A 19,245-nucleotide genomic window follows, 5' to 3' on the forward strand; every position below is an offset into this window, starting at 1 on the left:
ACTTAACAGTTAATGACGAGCATGCACTGGCTCTGATGTCTGCTTCGCATTGTGATCTTCAGAGTCCCCGGCAAACCGGAGGAAACTATGCACCCGATTTAAACTGCAGGAAGCAGTCCACCTCGGTAAGCGGCAGTTCCGACCTCATCCAAAACCCTCGCCTTTCCCCAATGCATACAGACTTGCCATGCAGCCACCACCGAACCGCGCCCTGCTGGCATCGCTCACCTTTTTGTTGTTTTCTTTAATGTCTTGGGGGTTCAGAGACTTGTAGTCACTGAGGGAGAAAACGGCACAGTGGGAATATGAAACGGCTGATAAAAATAACTGTCAAACAAACTGAAGCTAAAAATCCGATATTCAATAATACCAAAGGGTAACAAGCAATTTCATAGCAGTTCAATCAACAAAACTAATAGTGTGGAAAAGTACGGGAATAAAGAAATAACCAAACAGTGATTACATGTTTCACTGCCTGAAGCTTCCAATCTAAAAGAGAAGTTAAGGCAGAGGGACGGACACTGGCTTTCCTAAGGAAATTTACCATGAGATAACCCCTCATTAGCAATATACAAAGGGCTACAGGGCTTGTTTGTCTCTGATTTGAACACTAATAAAAATTTCATAATAAAGTCAGTTTTTAATAAGATTAAAGACAAAAATCAATTTAAAAAAATAGAAAAAAACATTTTTAGTACTGGGAGAAAGTTTGGTTTTCTGACATATACTTCTCAAAAAAAAAAGAATGTTCTATAGTTCAAAAACAGAGATAGTCAAGTATTTTAGGATACATGCTAAGAAATTACTCTATGTTCTTTTAAAAATGCCTGTTATTTACAAATATTTATGACATTTCTACTTACATTAAGTCTGGTCTAAAGTGGTGTAAGATTGCACAAAAAGATAAACCGTTTCTCCACGACGTGGTAAAGTTGGTGATTTTCACACCCCGGTAGTTTTTGGTAACTTCTTTGCACCATGCAAGCAAGGACTGACTAGCATTCGGCTTTTGCCCCAGAACAGGACTTGGTATCGGGCTTGGCTAGAATATAAGAAAGAAAGAAAACAAGAGAGGGAAGGGGACATTAAAAGAACTTAATGGAAGATAAAAATTAACATTAATTGACCTAACTAGATCATCTGAAACCTTTGATGTCAGTTTAGGTCCTTCAAAACTGTCATTCACGACAACTGTTGCCTCTGAGCGCGAGACATAAATCTTAAGTTATTATCTTCAGTTTTCGCCCGTGGCATTTGCCTGACAGTGAGGTAGAGAAGCAACATTTCAAACTTTAGTAAGAACAAGTCATGAGTGTCTTTGATGGAAACATTATGTTAAAATATTTGACTAGTTCAGGCTCAATAGCTGTGTGACTCTTACATACTACAGAAGGCTTCCCGAATGCAATCATGAATACGACTGGGTAAAGAATGCAGGAGTCGAACTGCAGCAGAGACTGCGGTGCTGCAGCTATTTCGGGTATTGAGAAGGCAGTCACCGTACGTCTAAAATACAGAACAACACAACGACAGCCAGTCAAACAGCCTACCTAATACATTTGGTAATGATGATCATTTTCATGATCAGCAACAGGCACATTTCCGTGTCAACAGCACACAACAGTATATATTCTGGATATGCTCAAAGTATCTCCAAATGACTCCTGAGAGTAACCTTTGAATAGTAGAGTTCATTGTTTGTGTTTAAATCTTAAGCACATGCTTCCTTTTGTCCATATGTTTAACACCATGAAGGTCATAGAACTAAGACTATATTGTAAGATTTTAATTTTAAAATTTTATTATTCTTAAAATCATGTCATTTGCTTTTACTGGATAACTACAATGCTATATGATAATTGTGAAGGCTGATTCAACTGAATCCTACTTAATATTTTTGAACTTTAATCCTTTTAATCAAAACTGTTAGCTGTGAAAACAAAAGAACCTTCTAAAGTACAATGAGAGAACACTCATTTATCCTGAAATCATTTAAGTTTAACCAATGATCCCTTCTTACAATAATGCTTACTTGAGACAGATCAATGATCAATAGTAGGTCAGTGCCAAACTGTTAAAATAATCAACTAGGAATCACCAAATATTTAATTTCTCATTTCTATTATCAGATTAACAAAGCATTATATAAATAATCACAAACCTAGCAAAGATCTATTCTTTAAATCATCATCACCTCTACAAAGCAAATTCTAAACAGTTCACTTTTAGATTTATTTATGTGTATGAGCGTTTATGTGCCTGGTGACCCCAGAGGTCAGAAGAGGGTGTAGGATCCCTTGAAAAGGGAGTTAGGGATGACTGTGAACCATGTGGATTTGGGGAGCTGAACCCAGGTTCTCTGCATGAGCAACAAATGATCTCAACCTGTGAGCCATCTCTCCAGACCCTACAGAGTTCACTAATCATAAAAACCAGCTGGTGAAAAGGCTCAGTGGATAAAGGTGTGTGCTGACCAGCCTTCCGACCTGAGTTCAATTCCTGGAACCCACATAGTAGGAGCGAGGAGTCTTGTGCAAGTTATCTTCTGACCTCCACACAACACACACACACACACACACACACACACACACAAATGTAATAAACAAACAAATTTGGATTCATTCAGTTCAATATAACATACGTAAAATTGATTCCAAATCTAAGACATTTACTTTAACTCACTTAACTTTCAACCTCATGTGTAACAAGAAAGTAAATGGTCTACAGTGACTTTCAAATCCTTCTGGTCACTTATACTTATTTAGATTGATTTAAAGTGCGATGATTAGGCACACATATATTTTTATAAATTTCTTATTTATTTTCCTATCACTTAAATAATTACCTTTGTTATAATATTTTCCATATAAAATTGCTAAAAAAAAAAGCACAGAAGCATCTGAGAATAGGGTATATATCAGGTAGGTAATCTGCAATTATCTTTACACTGATTCATTTGAAACATACGCCAATATAATCATGAATGATCCCTATCTCTAAGAAGGCTAGGAGAACTAAGCAAAAATTTGGATTTGTTCTGGCCAGAAGCCTATATTAAGAAGAACAATTCTCTTTCCAAAGAAGTCATATGCAATTGAGAAAACTGATGAAATTACAAGCCCCATAAATGGTCATGTTAGTATGCAGAAAGACAATCAGCAGATCTACTAAATGAATTATCAAGCTATTGTCTTTCCATCTAATATTCTGCAGAGGGTCACAAAGAATTAACAAATCACTTTGAAAGTGTCCACATGTAGCTGGATGAGACAGTTAATTCTTATTCTAGTCATGAAGTGGGTTATTTGATTTTGTGTCTTAGTTTCCTCATCTGTAAATGAGAACTCTAATGGTAACTATGTACAGGCAGACACAGATACATTGTGTTGTAGTAACAAGCCCTCCCTCCTCACTACCTCTTACCTACCATTCTTTCCCTGGATCTCTTTGAATAATACTCACCTTTTATTGCTCCTTACTTATTTGTTCCAACCTTTGCAGACATTCCTCCATGTCCTGGTACTCTCCGATGTTTGAACACTGACCTTCAATATGAACTTCTCAGCTTACATATTCTGCCACCATCATAATAATAACCCAGCTCCATTATCCAACCCTGACACAGCACTCTTGACTTCTTCTACCTTGCTCTAATTTCCCACAATATTCATCTTCTTGTGTTATATATATATTCGTTATACTTACTAGTTAGGATTTGTTTGATTGTACTAAATAAAAACTCTTTTAAGTCAAGACTTCCAAGTTGCCTTGTTTACTAAGCTATCTTAGGTTTTCAGGTTAATTTCTGGTGCACAGTAAATAATCAGTAAATAATGTTAAGTGACACAAAACACTTAACGAAAGATATGGTAGACTATTCAGTAAGTAACTTCAATTATCATACTGTTATCATGCACCATCAGGAACATCACCATACATCATCAGCACTATATGTCACCATGTATCACCTGCATCATACTGTCATGCACCACCAGCACCATACTACTACCACCACACCATACCATCACCACTGTCATCATACACCATCACCATACCATCACCATACCATCACCACACAGCATCAGCACCACACCATCACCATGCATAATCAGCACAGAATTTTTTTTTTTTTTTGAGGCTCCTTTCTAATTTCAAAGACCATGAATTTGTTTAAGAAAATGGAGTGACTGGCAGGAGGAAGAGCTGGCCCTTAGGTCATAAGAGCTGCAGAGCTGTTCCTGCCTCTCACCAGCTGTAGCACTCAGGAGAGTGGCCCCTGAGCCTCTCACCTGGGCAACACAGTAGAGCTGGCCCTGGTGATGTAGGTGTGTGTGAGCCAGCCCCAGGGCATTAGAGCAGGAGAACTGGTCCAGTGTCTTGCTCACCACTCAAAGGGTGAGTTAGCCAGGGCAATGCTGGAGAGCTCACCTTGGTGGTGAGGATGAGGGAGAGCTAATGGGCTGACCAACCCAGCAAACACCCAGGCCAAAAACCAGGGATACGAGTTGCTCCACCCCAACATCCATCCCATCTATGATCTGCTAGAGCACAGGAAGGGGCAGGTCCTGTAGATCCAAAGCTGCAGGATCTCCATGACACAGGGTGACAATAGGTTGTCTAAGAGGAGCCCCAGTGAAGGCCCAGTATCAATGGTGTAGCAGAAACCAGAGGCCTCAAGCCAGACCAATGACTCTTGGCAACAAACACTTGCAAGTAAAGATGTACGGATAAAAGGGTATACTGTGTGACTTGCTGTCACACTACAGCTTCCATGATGAGATTTATGACAAGACTTTTCATTTATTTATCTTTTTTTTCTCTTAAATTTTATTTTATTTTATTTGAGGGGAGGGTTGCAAGAGAAGAGGGTGGATAAGAAGGGATGGGGCAATGAATGGGATGGAGATGCATGATGTGAAAGACACAAAGAATAAATAAAAAGAAAGTTTAAAAGAAAAAAGAAAATGAAGTGATATGATTTTTATAGACAAAGCTTTAACTAGTAAATAATATTTATATCTTGATATTTTCTGTGTGAAACAGCATTCATGCAATTTATCTGATGAAATAAGCTAATTTACTGTTCTCCAAAGAAAGGAAGATGCCAAAATCTATCCATCAAAGGTAGAAATGAAGAGCTGGGCATGCTATTGCACACCTCTAACCCCCATACTTGGGAGGCACAGGCAGCAGATCTGAGTTCAAGGCCAGCCTGGTCTACATAGTGAGTTCCAGGACAGTCAGGACGACATAGAGAGACCTGGAGTTAAAAGAAAAAAACAAGGTAGGAACGATCTTTCAAACATAATTTTAATACATTAAAATAGCAGATTACTGCTAAAAATAAGGTCACTGAATTATTCTTCCTATCAAGAGCATCTCTTTCAGAAAACCTTAATGACTCACTGGGAAATGCCCTTAATTTTAGTAGCTATGAGCAACAGCAGCCCTATTTCTTCCTGTTCTACCCTGGTCTAGTTCCCCCTCTTCTGCAGTCTCCCTTCTTCCATGGGCACAGCCACACATTCCTTTTGGTATTTCCCTGGATGGTTTTCTTTCTATCCACACTTTGGGCTGATTCACTCTCAAGATTCCAACTATCACTCCCATGCAGATGATTCCCAAATGCACATTTATGGTTCCAACTATCTCAAGATGACATTTTTGGCTGTCATTACTGCCATGTAAAATTTGAACTCAGTATGTTTAAAATCATAATTCTTCCTTGCAACCTGCTCATTTTCATTGTGTTTGAAAACGATACTGCTATTATCCCAACTGTATGGATTTCAACCTCAGAATCACTTTTAAATTCTTTTATACATCCTTTCTCACTAGTTAACTGAATGGCAATTATGTATCCATGTTATGGTGATGATCTTTTGTAATCTTGCAATCTATCACTTTTTGCCTTAGTCTTCCTTGATGCAAATTCTCCCTTTTCTGACCCATTATCAAAGCACAGTATTTTTACAACACAGCTAACATCTTTGGTGGTTCTCAACACATACCAAATGATATCACAACATTTCTGCATGCTAAGTGTACTTACTAGTATGATTCACCATTCTCTGTCTATGCTTTCCTGCCTAAACCCCAGCTTCCCCATCTCCAGATTGTCATACAGATCATCACTTCTACTTAGAGGAACTGCTGTCATACATACAACTGTGACAATGCCACATTCTTCCTTCAAGATTCAATTTAACTGTCATTTGCCCAAAATCTCATCCTAATTCCCAGTCAGTAGGCAGGAACCCCTGTCAATGTTCTTTTGATTCTCTGTGTCTCCTACATGACTTTTCTTTGACTACACTACAATTTTCCATGGCTCTTACATGGTATTTCTGACTATGCTATGATTTTTCCATGGCTCTTACATAGTGTTTCTGACTACACTGTGTCTGATTCTCTACAGAGCATCTTCTTAAGGTGGTCATAAAATACATGCTGAGTATCAAACACATAGCTTACATATGCCTCACAAGCCCTCTGTGGTAGGCTTTTCCAAAACATAGTTGAGGAAACTCGGGCCACACAGACAGGAGGTAGATGAATCTATACCATAGTGTCTCCATACCAAACCCCATGCCCTCAATATACATTTCACATTCCAAGATAATGTGGCTTTCTGACCCCAGTAGATATTATACATTTCTTAAAACTAGCAAAGGTCTTAGTTAACTTCATCAAACTTGGATCACTGCGCTACAGATACTAAATTAATTGGTTCAATAAGTCACCAGGCACCTGCCTCACAATTTTGCTACTCCAGAGACTGAAATAAGAGGATCATGAATCAGACCATCCCAGGCAACATAGCAGGACCTGGTCTTAGTACTACTGAAACAAACCAATAACAACTACTCAAAACAATCTACTCAAAAGAACTCAAACCTCAAGAGTTCCTCATAAACCCCTCTGCCCATTCTGTTGGGCTTTAGATTTTAGACTAGAACCAGATAAGAACTAATTAAGGCCACTTCAGTAAGATATGCACTATTACTACTAAAGCTGATGGGTATTTTGGTCTTTATGTGAAGATTCTTAGAGACTTTCCTCAATTATTGCAAATCGTGGTTAAAGAACATTGGCTGGATCTGATTTTAGCATTTGGTAAGCCGAGAATAACAGCAATGGTGAGAACAAGAACATCTGCATCTGTATTATTCGGGTATCTCTGTCCCTGTCCTCTTCCTCTCTCTTGCATCTCCAAAGTGACCTCACTTCATCTCTCTCCTCTCCTTTCCTTCTGCTCTCCTCCCTCTCCCCTCCCCCCCCTCTTCTAAGTAAGGGCTCTCTAGTCCAGCCTCTGGCCCCACGATAAGGCCTTGAGCTCCTTATCCTCCTGCCTTTCCACAGAGTTGGAATTACAGGTGTACACATGTATACACATGCTAGAGACTGAATCAGGGAACCATATATGCAAGGCAAGCACTAAGCCGAATTCCTGGTACTCACTTTACTCCTATAGTAAAAGTGAAGTCGTATGATGCTACCTGATAACTCTAAGATTCACGATGAGATTAAAATAATACTGACAAGTTTTAGTTACATTAACATATATTTTAAGAGCAAAATATATCAGAAAGTTTTTAATAGATCTCCAACAACTATTCCGAAGCACAGCTAAGTCAGAGAGCAAATGAAAGTCAACTGGAGGAGTGAGCCGGCAGAGCTCCAGCAGCAGTCTGAGCACCACTGCCTGCCTCCCCAAGTCAAAGGACCAGAGGAAAACTGAGACAAAGTATAGCAATATGAGCTGGGTTCACTACCATCGACCTTTACTGTGAGAAGGGAAGCCGCAATGCCACAGGGACATGTACCATACTCACAGATCAGAAATTCAGGTTTGTGAAGAAACTTATTTTTCTCCTTGGAGACAAATGGTTAAACTACTGGTTCATTCTCAATGAAGAAACAATCAAATTTATCCAATATATTTACCATTGCCATGAAAAATATATAGGGTAAAGATGACCTCTTATCTATGTTACAAGGCAACAGTATTTAATGTAAAAATTACCCATGCTTGATGACCTGCACATAAACCTGAGGGCCTATGAATAAACTCTAAATGCCAACTAGAAATAAATGCTCCAGCTTCCTGTGCTTAGTATATGCTATAAACAATCAGATCCTTAGGAAACCCAAGGACTGGACATTATAGCATCATACGCCCTATAAGCCTCTTCGGTCCACATCTAGAGGACTTCACCTGACAACAGCTGTGTATTTATGACACTTGATACTGTAATGCTAAAACTAAAGGTTCTTGTCCTTCTTAAAGTTAAACCTGGTGCTAAGCAACTATATGTATTTTTCTCTGATAAAAGGATTTATTTATACCCAGAAAATACAAAAAACTCTTAAGGCACAATAAGAAAATAAGGTCAACCAATATAATAATGGGCAAAAAATGAAAGAGCACTTTCAACTTGCTACTTGAATATAAAATGAAATCTAAGTATTTAGAAAACATGAAACTTGGCCCAATCACATGAGTTTTCAGAAAGCTGCACATGGTACTAACACATGCTTTCCCTAGAAGGACTGACATTTTAACAGGTATTTTTAATTGAAATGATGATAATGAGATTAAAACTATTCACTGGCAAGGATGTGGAAAAAAAGCATTTTCATTCAGAGTTGATAAAAAAATTCTGGTGACATCTATTCTGTTAAATTTTGAAGGCATGCCCATACAATTCTTAGGTTTATACCCTACAGAAGTGCACGCTCACCTAGCCAAAGCAGCACATGAATAGTGAAATATTAAAACAGCACTGTTCATAATTTTCCAAATACGAAACTATCACCAAACCATAGACCCTACCTAGAACACAAGAGGAGAAAAGAACAGACTTCAGATTTGAGTGGAAAAAAAAAATCAGCAATTATATTAACATTTTTCATAGTGTATAATCACAACTTAACAACATGTGGAATATCTACATGAATCCCGATATCTGTGTTTTCTACACAAGCAATGCAGGGTATAATAAAGCCACACAGCCAAGCCTAGGTATTAAAAGACAATGACTACAACTGCCGCCTTAGACCAGACAGCAGACTCTGGGAAAATGGGAAACAAAAGTGCTACAAAAATATAGCATTTATGTTAATATATATAATAGTTTACTATGGAAATTTTTGATAAATATATTTTTAAATTACTCAATTTTTATTCTCAAATGTTAATTCATGCAAACAAGTGCTCTTTGGGAGTCCCAATGACTCTAATATTATTCTTACGGTAAAACACACATAGCCTAATATTTATCATCCTAGCCTTTTAATAAGTGTAAAGTTCAGGGTTATAAATTCATCAATGGCATATTCATAACAACTATTCATTCCCAGAAGTCTTTTCACTTTGCAAAACTGAAAAGCCCTACGCCCTTAAGCAACAACTCCCCATTTACCACTTTCTACACACCCTGGCAGCATGCGTGCCTATGTGTGCTGCCGAGGCTCAGACTAATGGCACTGAACACACAGGCTCTATACTGAACCACACTCCAGCACTGTCTCCATGATATCGATTGGGGAGGTACATGACAAAAGGAATCCCATAATTTTCCTTTTATGGCTTTTTCACTTAGCATAATATTCTAAAAGTTAATTCGTACTAGAGTATTTATGAGGCTCCCTTCCTTTTTAAAATGGGAGCATCACTGCATTTTTTTGTGCACACCATGTTTTGTGTATTCATTCATTTGCTGACAGACAGCAAGCTACTTCAGTGTCACAGCTGTTATGAACAAGTACTGCTTCTTAACCTGTTTCTGGTCTTTTGGGTACTTACTCAGAATAGGGTTTGCTCTATCAACTCTCTTAATTTTCTGAGAAGCTAGCACACTGTTTTTCCAAGCAACGTTTTTTTTTTTTAATCTTACATTCCCTCCAGCAGCCCATGGGGCTCTGAATTCTCTTATTCCCTTGCTTGGCAATGCTTAACACTTTTTAAAACAGTGTAGTAATTTAATGTGTGTGTGTGTGTTGGGGGGGGTATTTTTCTCATTGTGCCTTTGGTTTGCATTTCCTAACGATCAGTGATGGTGAGCATCTTTTCATATAACTACTAGCCATTTGTATGTAGTAGGAGAAGGTGTATTCAAATCCTTTGTACATTTTTAACCGTGTAGTTTTATTTTTTTTGTTTAGGAGTTCCATACATTTGGGGGTTAGTTCTTTATTAGAAGTATTATTTGCAACTATTTCCTCCTGGTTTGTAGGTACCTTTTCACTCTGTCTGTCTTGACTCCTACAAGTTTTAAATTCTCTTGTACTCAATTTTGCCTATATTGGTTGTTGCTATCTGTGACTTCTGAGCAATATTCAAGAAAAATCATTCCCAATGATCCAGTGCTGTGAAGCTTCTTCCCGTGATTCGTTCTAAGACTTTCATGGCTTTAAGCTCTTATATTTAGGTGTTTGCCTATTAGGTATAGGAGATTAGGTAACAGTCCATCTTCATTCTTTTATGTGTGATATAAAGTTTTCCAAAAGTATTTGTTGAGAAGGTGGCTCTTCCTTCTGAGACCACTGAACAGTCTTGACTCCCTTGTAAAAGGCACTGGCCTCGTCCTACGTAAGGTGTTCATTTCTGGTTTACATGGCTTTATAGTTTCTTTTTTTTAAATATACCACACTTTTGATTACTGACACTTAAGTTGATAAGTTGGGAGGTATGTGTTTGCTTTTATTTTTATTAGGATGTTTTTTTAAATAAAAAAACTATTACAGGTCCTCTGGGATTCCATTTGTCCATTAAGATGATGTGTTTCCTATTTTTGCAAAAAACTGTAATTGAGATTTTGATGATTACATTAAATCTGTACATTTCTTTCTGCTGTATTTACATTTAGTTATCATAACAATATTGTTTTCAAAAGAACGAACATGGGATATCTTTCCAGTTTGTAATTTAATTCCTTTCAAAAATGCTTTCTAGTTTTCAGTTGGGCAGTCTTCCATCTTCTTGGTTAATTTATTAATTTCTTTTTTCTTCCTCTTGTTCTTTTGGACATGGGTCTTAGGAAGCCCTAGGCTGGACTTGAAGTTGAAATCAACAATAGTCTTGAATTTCTGCCCCCTGCCTTCACCTCACAAGTGCTGGAACTACAGGCCCATGCCGTCATACTCAGGTCTGTGTGGTACTGGGGTCAAACCTGGAGCTGCAGCATTTGAGGTGAACATCCTACCAACCGAGCCACACCCCAGTCCCAGTCAAGTTGTTTTCTAAGCATTTATCTCTTTCTGATGCTAATGTTAGAATTACTCTCTTAATTTCTTTTTCTGATTGTTCAATGTTAGTATTCCGAAATGCAAATGATTTGCTGTTGTTATTGCTGACTTTATCATCTACTCTTTTACTGAATTTATTGATTTTGAGGTTTTTTTGTTTGTTTGTTTTTGTTATGTTCTGTAATCTTTACAGTTTGCTACATGTATGCTCCCATCAATTCAAACAGATAATTTTATAACATCCTTTTTGATTTTGGTGATTTTTCTTTTTCTTGTTTAATTACACTGGCCAGGATTTCAAGTTCTATGTGGAAGACAAGTTCCAAGAGTGGACATCCTTGCCTTTTTGTGACTACAGACGAAAATTATCCTTCATCTATGTAGTATGACACTATCTCTGAGCTTTTTATATTGTAGCTATTATTATCTTTGGGAAATTTCTTTTGAAACCTAATCTGTTCAATGTTATCATGAAAAGGTGAATGATTCTGTCAAATGCCATTTGTGCATTACTTCAGATGGCCACCTATCTTTCTTACAATGTATCAATATAGCACATGACATCAATTGGTTTGTGTTGCATTCGAGGAAAATCCTACTTGGTTACAGTGAAGCCTTTTTAATGTTGCACAATTCAGTTTGCTAGTATTTTTGTTGATGATTTTTTACATCATTAAAAAAAATAAGCAATCTGATCTATAGTATTGTTTTTGTGGTTAGTAGGGTAAAACTGACCTTATAGGATGAGTTAGGGAGTGTGTTCCATCAAGTCTTTAGAAAATGTGAGAAAAAATGGTATTGTTCCCAGGATACTTGTGGCTGTGAAACCATTTTTATTGTTAGGGGTGTTCTTACCCTCCACTCAGCCCCACCCAGGGTCTCACTGTGTTGCATGGACTGGCCTCTGAATCAATACTCTTTGCCTCAGTTTCAAAGTACTGGGTCATAGACAAATGCATAAGTCATCACACCTAGCTTGTTGGAAGATGTCTGATAACTGATTCAATATTTTTTTCAACCTCTTATAGATCTGTTCGCATTTTTTACTTACACATGGTTTAGCTTTGGTAGCTATTGTTCCTAGGAATCTATCTATTTCATCTAAGTTATCCAATTAGTTGGTGTATGACTGTTCATAGCACTCTCTTAGAATTCTCTAAATGCCTGCTAAGTGGGTAGCAAGACCCACTTTTACTTCTTATTTTAGTAATTTGAGCATCTCTTCTCCCATCTATTTAGTCAAAGTTTGTCAGTTTTGTTCATTTATTACAAGAATCAACTTTTGGGTTAATTTTCTCTAAGTTTTTTTTGCTCTCATTTAGTTATCTTTGCTCTAAACTTTACTCCCTCTGGCTTTGGTATTGTTTTTCTTTTTCTACTTCTTTAGGGTACAAAGTTAGACCATAGTTTAGAAATCTTTGTTTTTTAAAATATTTTGCATGTGAATGTGTTGTGCATGTTCATGTATACATAGGTGCACACGCACTACGCATGTGTATGCATGCATATGGAGGCCGGAAGTTGATGTCAGGTAATGTCATCAACCTTATACACTGGGACAGGCTCTCTCACTTGAACCCAGAGTTCAAAGATTCAGTCAGTCTAGCCAGCCAGCCTGCTCCCAACCCCCACCGCCACTTTCCCTCCTGACTTTAGGAACTCTCTTCACACCCACCAAGTCCACCTAAGGTTGCCAGGTTGTGCCTGGGTGTAGGGTAATCACTGAAACATGAGCAGTCCTCTATACATTTAACTGCATTTCAGTCTTTGGAATATATAGACTTTAGCCACAAATAAACATAATGTATGTAATGAACTTCCCAACACTGATCCTTTGGGGAGCTAATACTAACTTAATGCAGCCAAAATTCATTCAGGTATCATTTGTTATCAAGTTTATGTGTCACATTCTTGTGTTCTTGAAGAGAAACACTACAAAAGTTGAAGATCTAGCAGTTTCACTAAATTTCTGCTTTCTCTAAAACTCCTTATATAAATCGACAGACCCATGATAAAAAGTAAAACAAAACAGAAAGAATAAAATATCTGAAGGTTTCTATGGAGACAACAGCTATCTTTAATAACAGGTTTTCAAGTAACCAGTGTCAAGTTTTGCTCTTGGATGTGTGGATGAAGGCACAGACCTTTCCCACTATAATCTGGCTCTACACCTTCATAAATATCTATTTACCTAATAGCTTTGTGCTTAATAGAGAGGTTGAAAATGGCTTCAGCTGTCCTCTTCTGTCTACATAAGCAACGCTTGAATTAAAAGGTTGGACATTCCCTCTCTTGAACTGTCTTACTGCCCAAATTTGCTTGCTATCTTTATTATTATTTAAAAAGGATAGAAATCTCTTACAAAAATCCACCCAAGCACTCTTTTCCAGTCGTATAGTTATCACAAGCAATTCTGGGTTTTTGGCCATTGAACATACCTCCTAGGAAAGTCAGAGCCTGTCCTCAAGCTACCCATGGAGATCAACAAGTAACGGCTTGTAAAGAAAAACAGAAGCGTGGCAAGTTCTACTTACTATGCAGTGTTTTTAAAGAAAAGGTTTTTCTCTGTCTTGGATAAAATATAAAAGTAGTGCAGAGTAACAAAATGTTTTATTAATGCTTACTGTGAAATACTATGCAATTCAAGTCTTAATTAAATATGCCCCAACTCAAGAAAAAAAAAAAAAACCCAAACCCTCACCAAATTGCATTTGCCACCAAATGACTAACATGTACACAACAGTTGGAAACTGTCAAAATATTTTACAGCTCAATTGTAATTACCAACCAAGCCTAAGCATGCCCTTGGGTGGGCGCTCACCACATTTGAGGGCTGCAAAGCATCAAGCGGCAGTCACTTTCCTGCAATTTCTAATTTATACATTTACAACTCCCAAATAACTCCAAAAGTTTTATTGTCATCAGTAAAACCACTTAGTAAAATATCAATATGATATAATAACTTATCATTTTCATCTATTCACTAGCAAGGATAGCCTTAAAAGGTTATTGGCTAATCTTTTATTATACTTGAATATAACTAATAATTATGCTCGATGATGAGTCATAAATGCATACAGTGATTACTTGGTTATTTGTCTTTGAAAAAATGTATCAAGTGATCTTGAGACATCAATGTTTTATGTTGTCCTTATCACAATAGATGTAGCCAAAACTAAAGGGGAAGGTGTGACTGGGGTAAAGTGTCAATATGGAAGTACAGCTGGTGAGTCTCCAGAGGAGTGAATGCAGACGCCGTTTGCCATTTGAAGTAGGACAGCATCCAGCCACTCTTCCCTCCTCACCAGAAAGTGTACAGATTGAGACTTTGCAATTAGCCACACTTGGTATCTCTTACCCACAGAAAAGAAGTGCTTTAATTACAGAGCACCAGTGGAGTACGTTCCTGCTAGGGATCATGTACAGTCATAGTCTTTTTTATCACTTGAGGACAGAGACACAAGTAGAATATACTATGGAATGTACAAACTGTTTCTCAGTTTGCCTGTGAATTAATGAAGAAAAGTTTAAAAGAACTAAATAAATTTTTATAAGATTCTTGGAAACACCATAATCATGAAACTAATAGATTGTTTAAAAGGAAACCAAAAATGATGATGATTGGCACAAAGTCAAAATAGCTACAGGTCAGTTCTTCACACTAGAAACTTCTGTCTTGAATAATTTTCTACATTCAATATTCAGACACAAAGTTTGTGAAGAATTAAGTGTATATTCCAGTAATAGTGTCTAGGCAGGAAATATCCTACTATTTTATATGTTAATATCACAGAAAGTTGTAAAAACACTTTCTTAGAGACATATGCTTACCTGTATGTAGCGTGTATCCAAATGCATTATTGTATAATGAACATACCACATGGAAATTTTCAGAGAATGTAAAGATGAAATCAATAATTTAAATATTAATGGTGAAGAAAACTTTTTTCTCATTATAAAAATAAATGAGAAGGAAGTACAGCAGAATAACCATAGGTAGGTCTTAAAATTCTGGCTTCATGATCTAATGATCTACTTCTAAAGTACGTGTTTTGCATGGCCTGAATAGTTACGTCTCAGCTGACAGAGCTACTTCACAAAAAAAATACAGAAGTCCAAATTCAGAAAGCATATTATTGACTGATTCAGCAAATCAGGGTCCTCTCCTTGTGCCACCTAAAAAGGGTTGTTGCCCTTCAGCCAGTAAATCTCTATTTACTGATGTCAACTGAAGTCATAAACTGCTCATAATTTTAATGTGCATTTTAAATCAAGGTAGAAAATTCTGTTTTCAAGTTCTCAAACTATAAAGACTACAAAGACTTTTTAAAAAAATATAGATGACAAGGAACACTTTAGCAACAAAATAAAATGATGAAAGTTATTTTTGTAGCATATTTTGTTGCTAACCCAACATCCATTTTTACTAGGAAGCAGGTCGAGTTTGCGGCTGTCTTTACTTTCTACCTCACCTTACAGGCAGACTGTGTAACACAGCTCCAGCCAGTGTAGACATTTTATGGGATTATGAAAGTCAATACAAATGAAATTCATGTTTAATTTTTTGTTCACAGGTTTTTTTTTTAAACCATACTGATTTCAGATTCCATACTGCAACAAATATTCTAAAATATCACCACTTGTGACTTGTCAAGCATGAAGAAGAATCCTGACAACTCTCTGGGAGAGTTAGACGTGCGGCCTGATCTGCACTCCTCTCATCAATACGCCTTGACCTCCAGGTGAGGTTCACTCACGGAGGAAAAGAAATTCACAACTTTGCAGCTCCCTTCCTTCACAGGGTCCATCTTCTCCCTGACACGAAAGCCTTGTGCAGGGCGAGCAAAAGCACCCACACTAAGCTGCATATTAAGTATTATATTTTAATGAATTATTAATTAAATTATTATAATTTAAAATTAAGTTTAGACCAAATTATGCAGAAAAAGTTAGAACAATATATTCTTTTTACTCCCAACTCTCTGTTTGGAGCGGTACTTGAGCATTACAGGTATACTTTGAAAGTCATTGTTTTAAACACACAATGGGCTACATTTGTGTAATAAGAATGCGACAATCCTATGACTTGCCATTATTGCTTACACTTTGCGAAAATAAACCATATATAAAGAAATGATTCTTTATGCTGGGTCTGGTGGCATCTGAGGTTGAGGCAGGCAGGAGGATCAACTTCATGGACTGCCTGGGATACAAGTAATTTCAAGTCCAGACTGAGACTAAGAAACCCAGTCTAGAAAACAGAAAAAAAGAAAAGAAGTGGGTAGGATAGTCTGTCTCAGTGACAGAACATTTACTTTGCGTTCAAGAGACCCACAGTTCCATCTCCAGTACCACAAAATAAATGACTGACAGCTAGCTGACTGAAGGAGTTTGTTATCATTGTAAAGCTTCAAGAGTGGGACCGATTTTACAAAATCAGAATGGTTTTTCTTCTATTTGTCAAGTTGTATTAAACATGTATATATTACATGCAAACATGCAGGGGCTAGCAATGCCACCTGTTTACATGCCATGTTTCACTGCAATTAACTTAATATGAAGCAGACTTAGAAAGTCTTGTTTTAATTCCTGTATTTCACTCTACAAAATTATGCTTTGACACAAATCTTAATTGGTCAGTCAGTAAAGTGGCCGATACAGATCTACATCAAGTCACAGAACCTTTTCAGGAAAAGTGTCAAAGATGTCAATGCAAATGAGAAAGAGTCGTTGGAAGCTGCTTAAATGTACTTCCTATTTACTTAGGTAATAATATATCCCTTTTGAGGTCTCTGATATAGTTGAAGACTAAATGGTTATAGTTATAATTTTCCTTGGTTATGATAAAAGATAAATTAGACATGAAACTTTAGACTCACAAATATAGGATAGGTGATAGAGTATTTTCTTTAATTTTGCCAAATACAAATAGACTAGATACTGTAACTGTAATTCTCGCTTGACAACTGTCCTATTATATGTCATTTTACTATGTTACAGTTGAAATCTCCCTTTTTGATTAGACAGAAAAGGGGAAGTGCTGTGGGATGTCGTTCTGTACGTTGTGAATATGTGTTGCTCTGATTGGTTGATAAATAAAATACTAATTGGCCAGTAGCCCGGCAGGAAGTATAGGTGGGGTAAGCAGTCAAGAAGAATTCTGGGAAGGGGAAGGGCTGAGTCAGGAGTTACTAGCCAGACACAGAGGAAGCAAGATGACAAGGCAGAACTGAGAAAAGGTACCAAGCCACATGGCTAAACATAGGTAAGAATTATAGATTAATTTAAGTGTAAGAGCCAGTCAATAATAAGTCTGAGCTGATGGCCAAGCAGTTATAATTAGTATAAGCCTCTGTGTGTTTACTTGGGAGACGCGAGTAGGCAAGATTTGTCCTGACCTCCAGCCGGCTGGGACACAGGAAAACTTCCAACTATACTTGTTAGCCAGTTTGATAGTACCAGAAGCACCATGCAGACTATTAGAGGAGAAAAATCATAGCAGCCTTACTCAGTCAGGGATAACCTGACATGCAAGGCATTCCTGCTGGTCCAACAGCGCCATGACTGGATCTGAAGTCCACTCCACAGGAGAGTTTATGCTTAATATGGAAAGCCTGGCCAAAAGCTAATTACTGGGGAGGTTACTGGCCCTAATAGGAAGGCTGCTACTGCTGTCTGCTACATGAACGTAACGTGCCTACAAGCTACTGCTGGTCTCAGTCTTGGTTACAGAAGCTGCACTTTGCGGTGGTCTACAGTTATTGCAGACTGGTCAACGTGCCGAGAAAAGGACCGGTAGGTGCTCAAACGGCACATCTACATTCCCACCTCCACAGTCTCAGCTGCCACATCTGGAAGAGAGGGCAGAAAGGACGCAAGAGTAAAAGTGGGTGTTGGGAAGCACTGTCTTCCAGACAGGACTTGGCTGCTGTTCTTATGAACTCAAAGCACCTGTGATTACCTTGACACGACCCATACAGCATCTGCCTGTCAACATTCCACCGCGGAGGTCCCTGAGTATTCACAGGGACTTAAAGGGCCAGGAGGAAGGGACTCAAGACCCCACGCTTTCCTGAGGAGCAACTGCAGCTAAGAGAATAGATGGTTACTGCAGGAGTAGGGAGCGGCATGTTCTTCAGTGGTGTGGCCACTAGTAAATCGCCATGCTCTAGTAAATAAGCCACCACCCATGCTAATGTCAGCAACCCTAATACATAACCCACCACCCATGCTAATGTCAGCAACCCTAATACATAACCCACCATGCTAATGTAAGCAACCCTAGTACATAACCCACCACCCATGCTAATGCCAGCAACCCTAGTACATAACCCACCACCCATGCTAATGTCAGCAACCCTAATTACACTCAATGGGCACATAAATACATAAATAAAATTCAAATGTTTTAAAAAAGAACAAAAAGTATCGGGGCAGGGAAAAGGATTAATTAGTTGGGAAGAGAAAGGGGATAAGTAGGAGCAAGGTGGGAAGAGAGAGAGTGGTGGGAATTAAATATGATCAAAATACTTTATATGCATGTTTAAACTTGACAAAAGAAGGAAATTAATAAACAAAGATTCCATAGGATCTTCTTAGTTCAGAGAAAGCATTACTAACCCATTATCCACTTTCCTTAAAATTTATTAGCAAGTTATAATACACTGAGAGTGTCTTAACTTGATAAGTTACATTATTAAGAACTTAACACTATACTTAACATCAGTATTTCTATGTTTTCCACTATAACACAGGGATGACAAGGAAGCATGCCAGTACCACTTATATAGCATATTATATAAGAAGTTCTGATCACTACTATAAGGCAAAGGAATGAAATAAAACTCGCTCACACTGAAAGATATAAAATGTTATTTACTTGTAGCCTTGATGTTTTATATGTAAAAATTTTATAAAAATTTCCAAATTGTTACTGGAACTATTAAGTGTTGTAAAATTGTAGGACAAAATATCAAGATAAAAATGTCAATATGT

The 19,245-nt window shown here is 37.6% G+C and overlaps 1 protein-coding gene across 50 annotated transcripts in view; it reads right to left on the minus strand.

The window, feature by feature from the left end:
* Ehbp1 (EH domain binding protein 1) overlaps positions 1 to 19,245 on the minus strand; it is a 342,848-nt gene that overhangs the window by 92,591 nt on the left and 231,012 nt on the right. For all 50 annotated transcript variants that reach the window (XM_076546102.1, XM_076546096.1, XM_076546100.1 and 47 more), the window contains 2 exons: positions 864 to 1,042; positions 229 to 277 (listed from right to left, as the gene is read on the minus strand). In XM_076546102.1, the coding sequence (XP_076402217.1) occupies positions 229 to 277; positions 864 to 1,042 (228 nt within the window). The remainder of the gene's footprint in view (positions 1 to 228; positions 278 to 863; positions 1,043 to 19,245) is intronic.

The sequence above is a fragment of the Peromyscus maniculatus genome, chromosome 10, assembly GCF_049852395.1.
Source record: "Peromyscus maniculatus bairdii isolate BWxNUB_F1_BW_parent chromosome 10, HU_Pman_BW_mat_3.1, whole genome shotgun sequence".
NCBI classification, from domain to species: domain Eukaryota; kingdom Metazoa; phylum Chordata; class Mammalia; order Rodentia; family Cricetidae; genus Peromyscus; species Peromyscus maniculatus.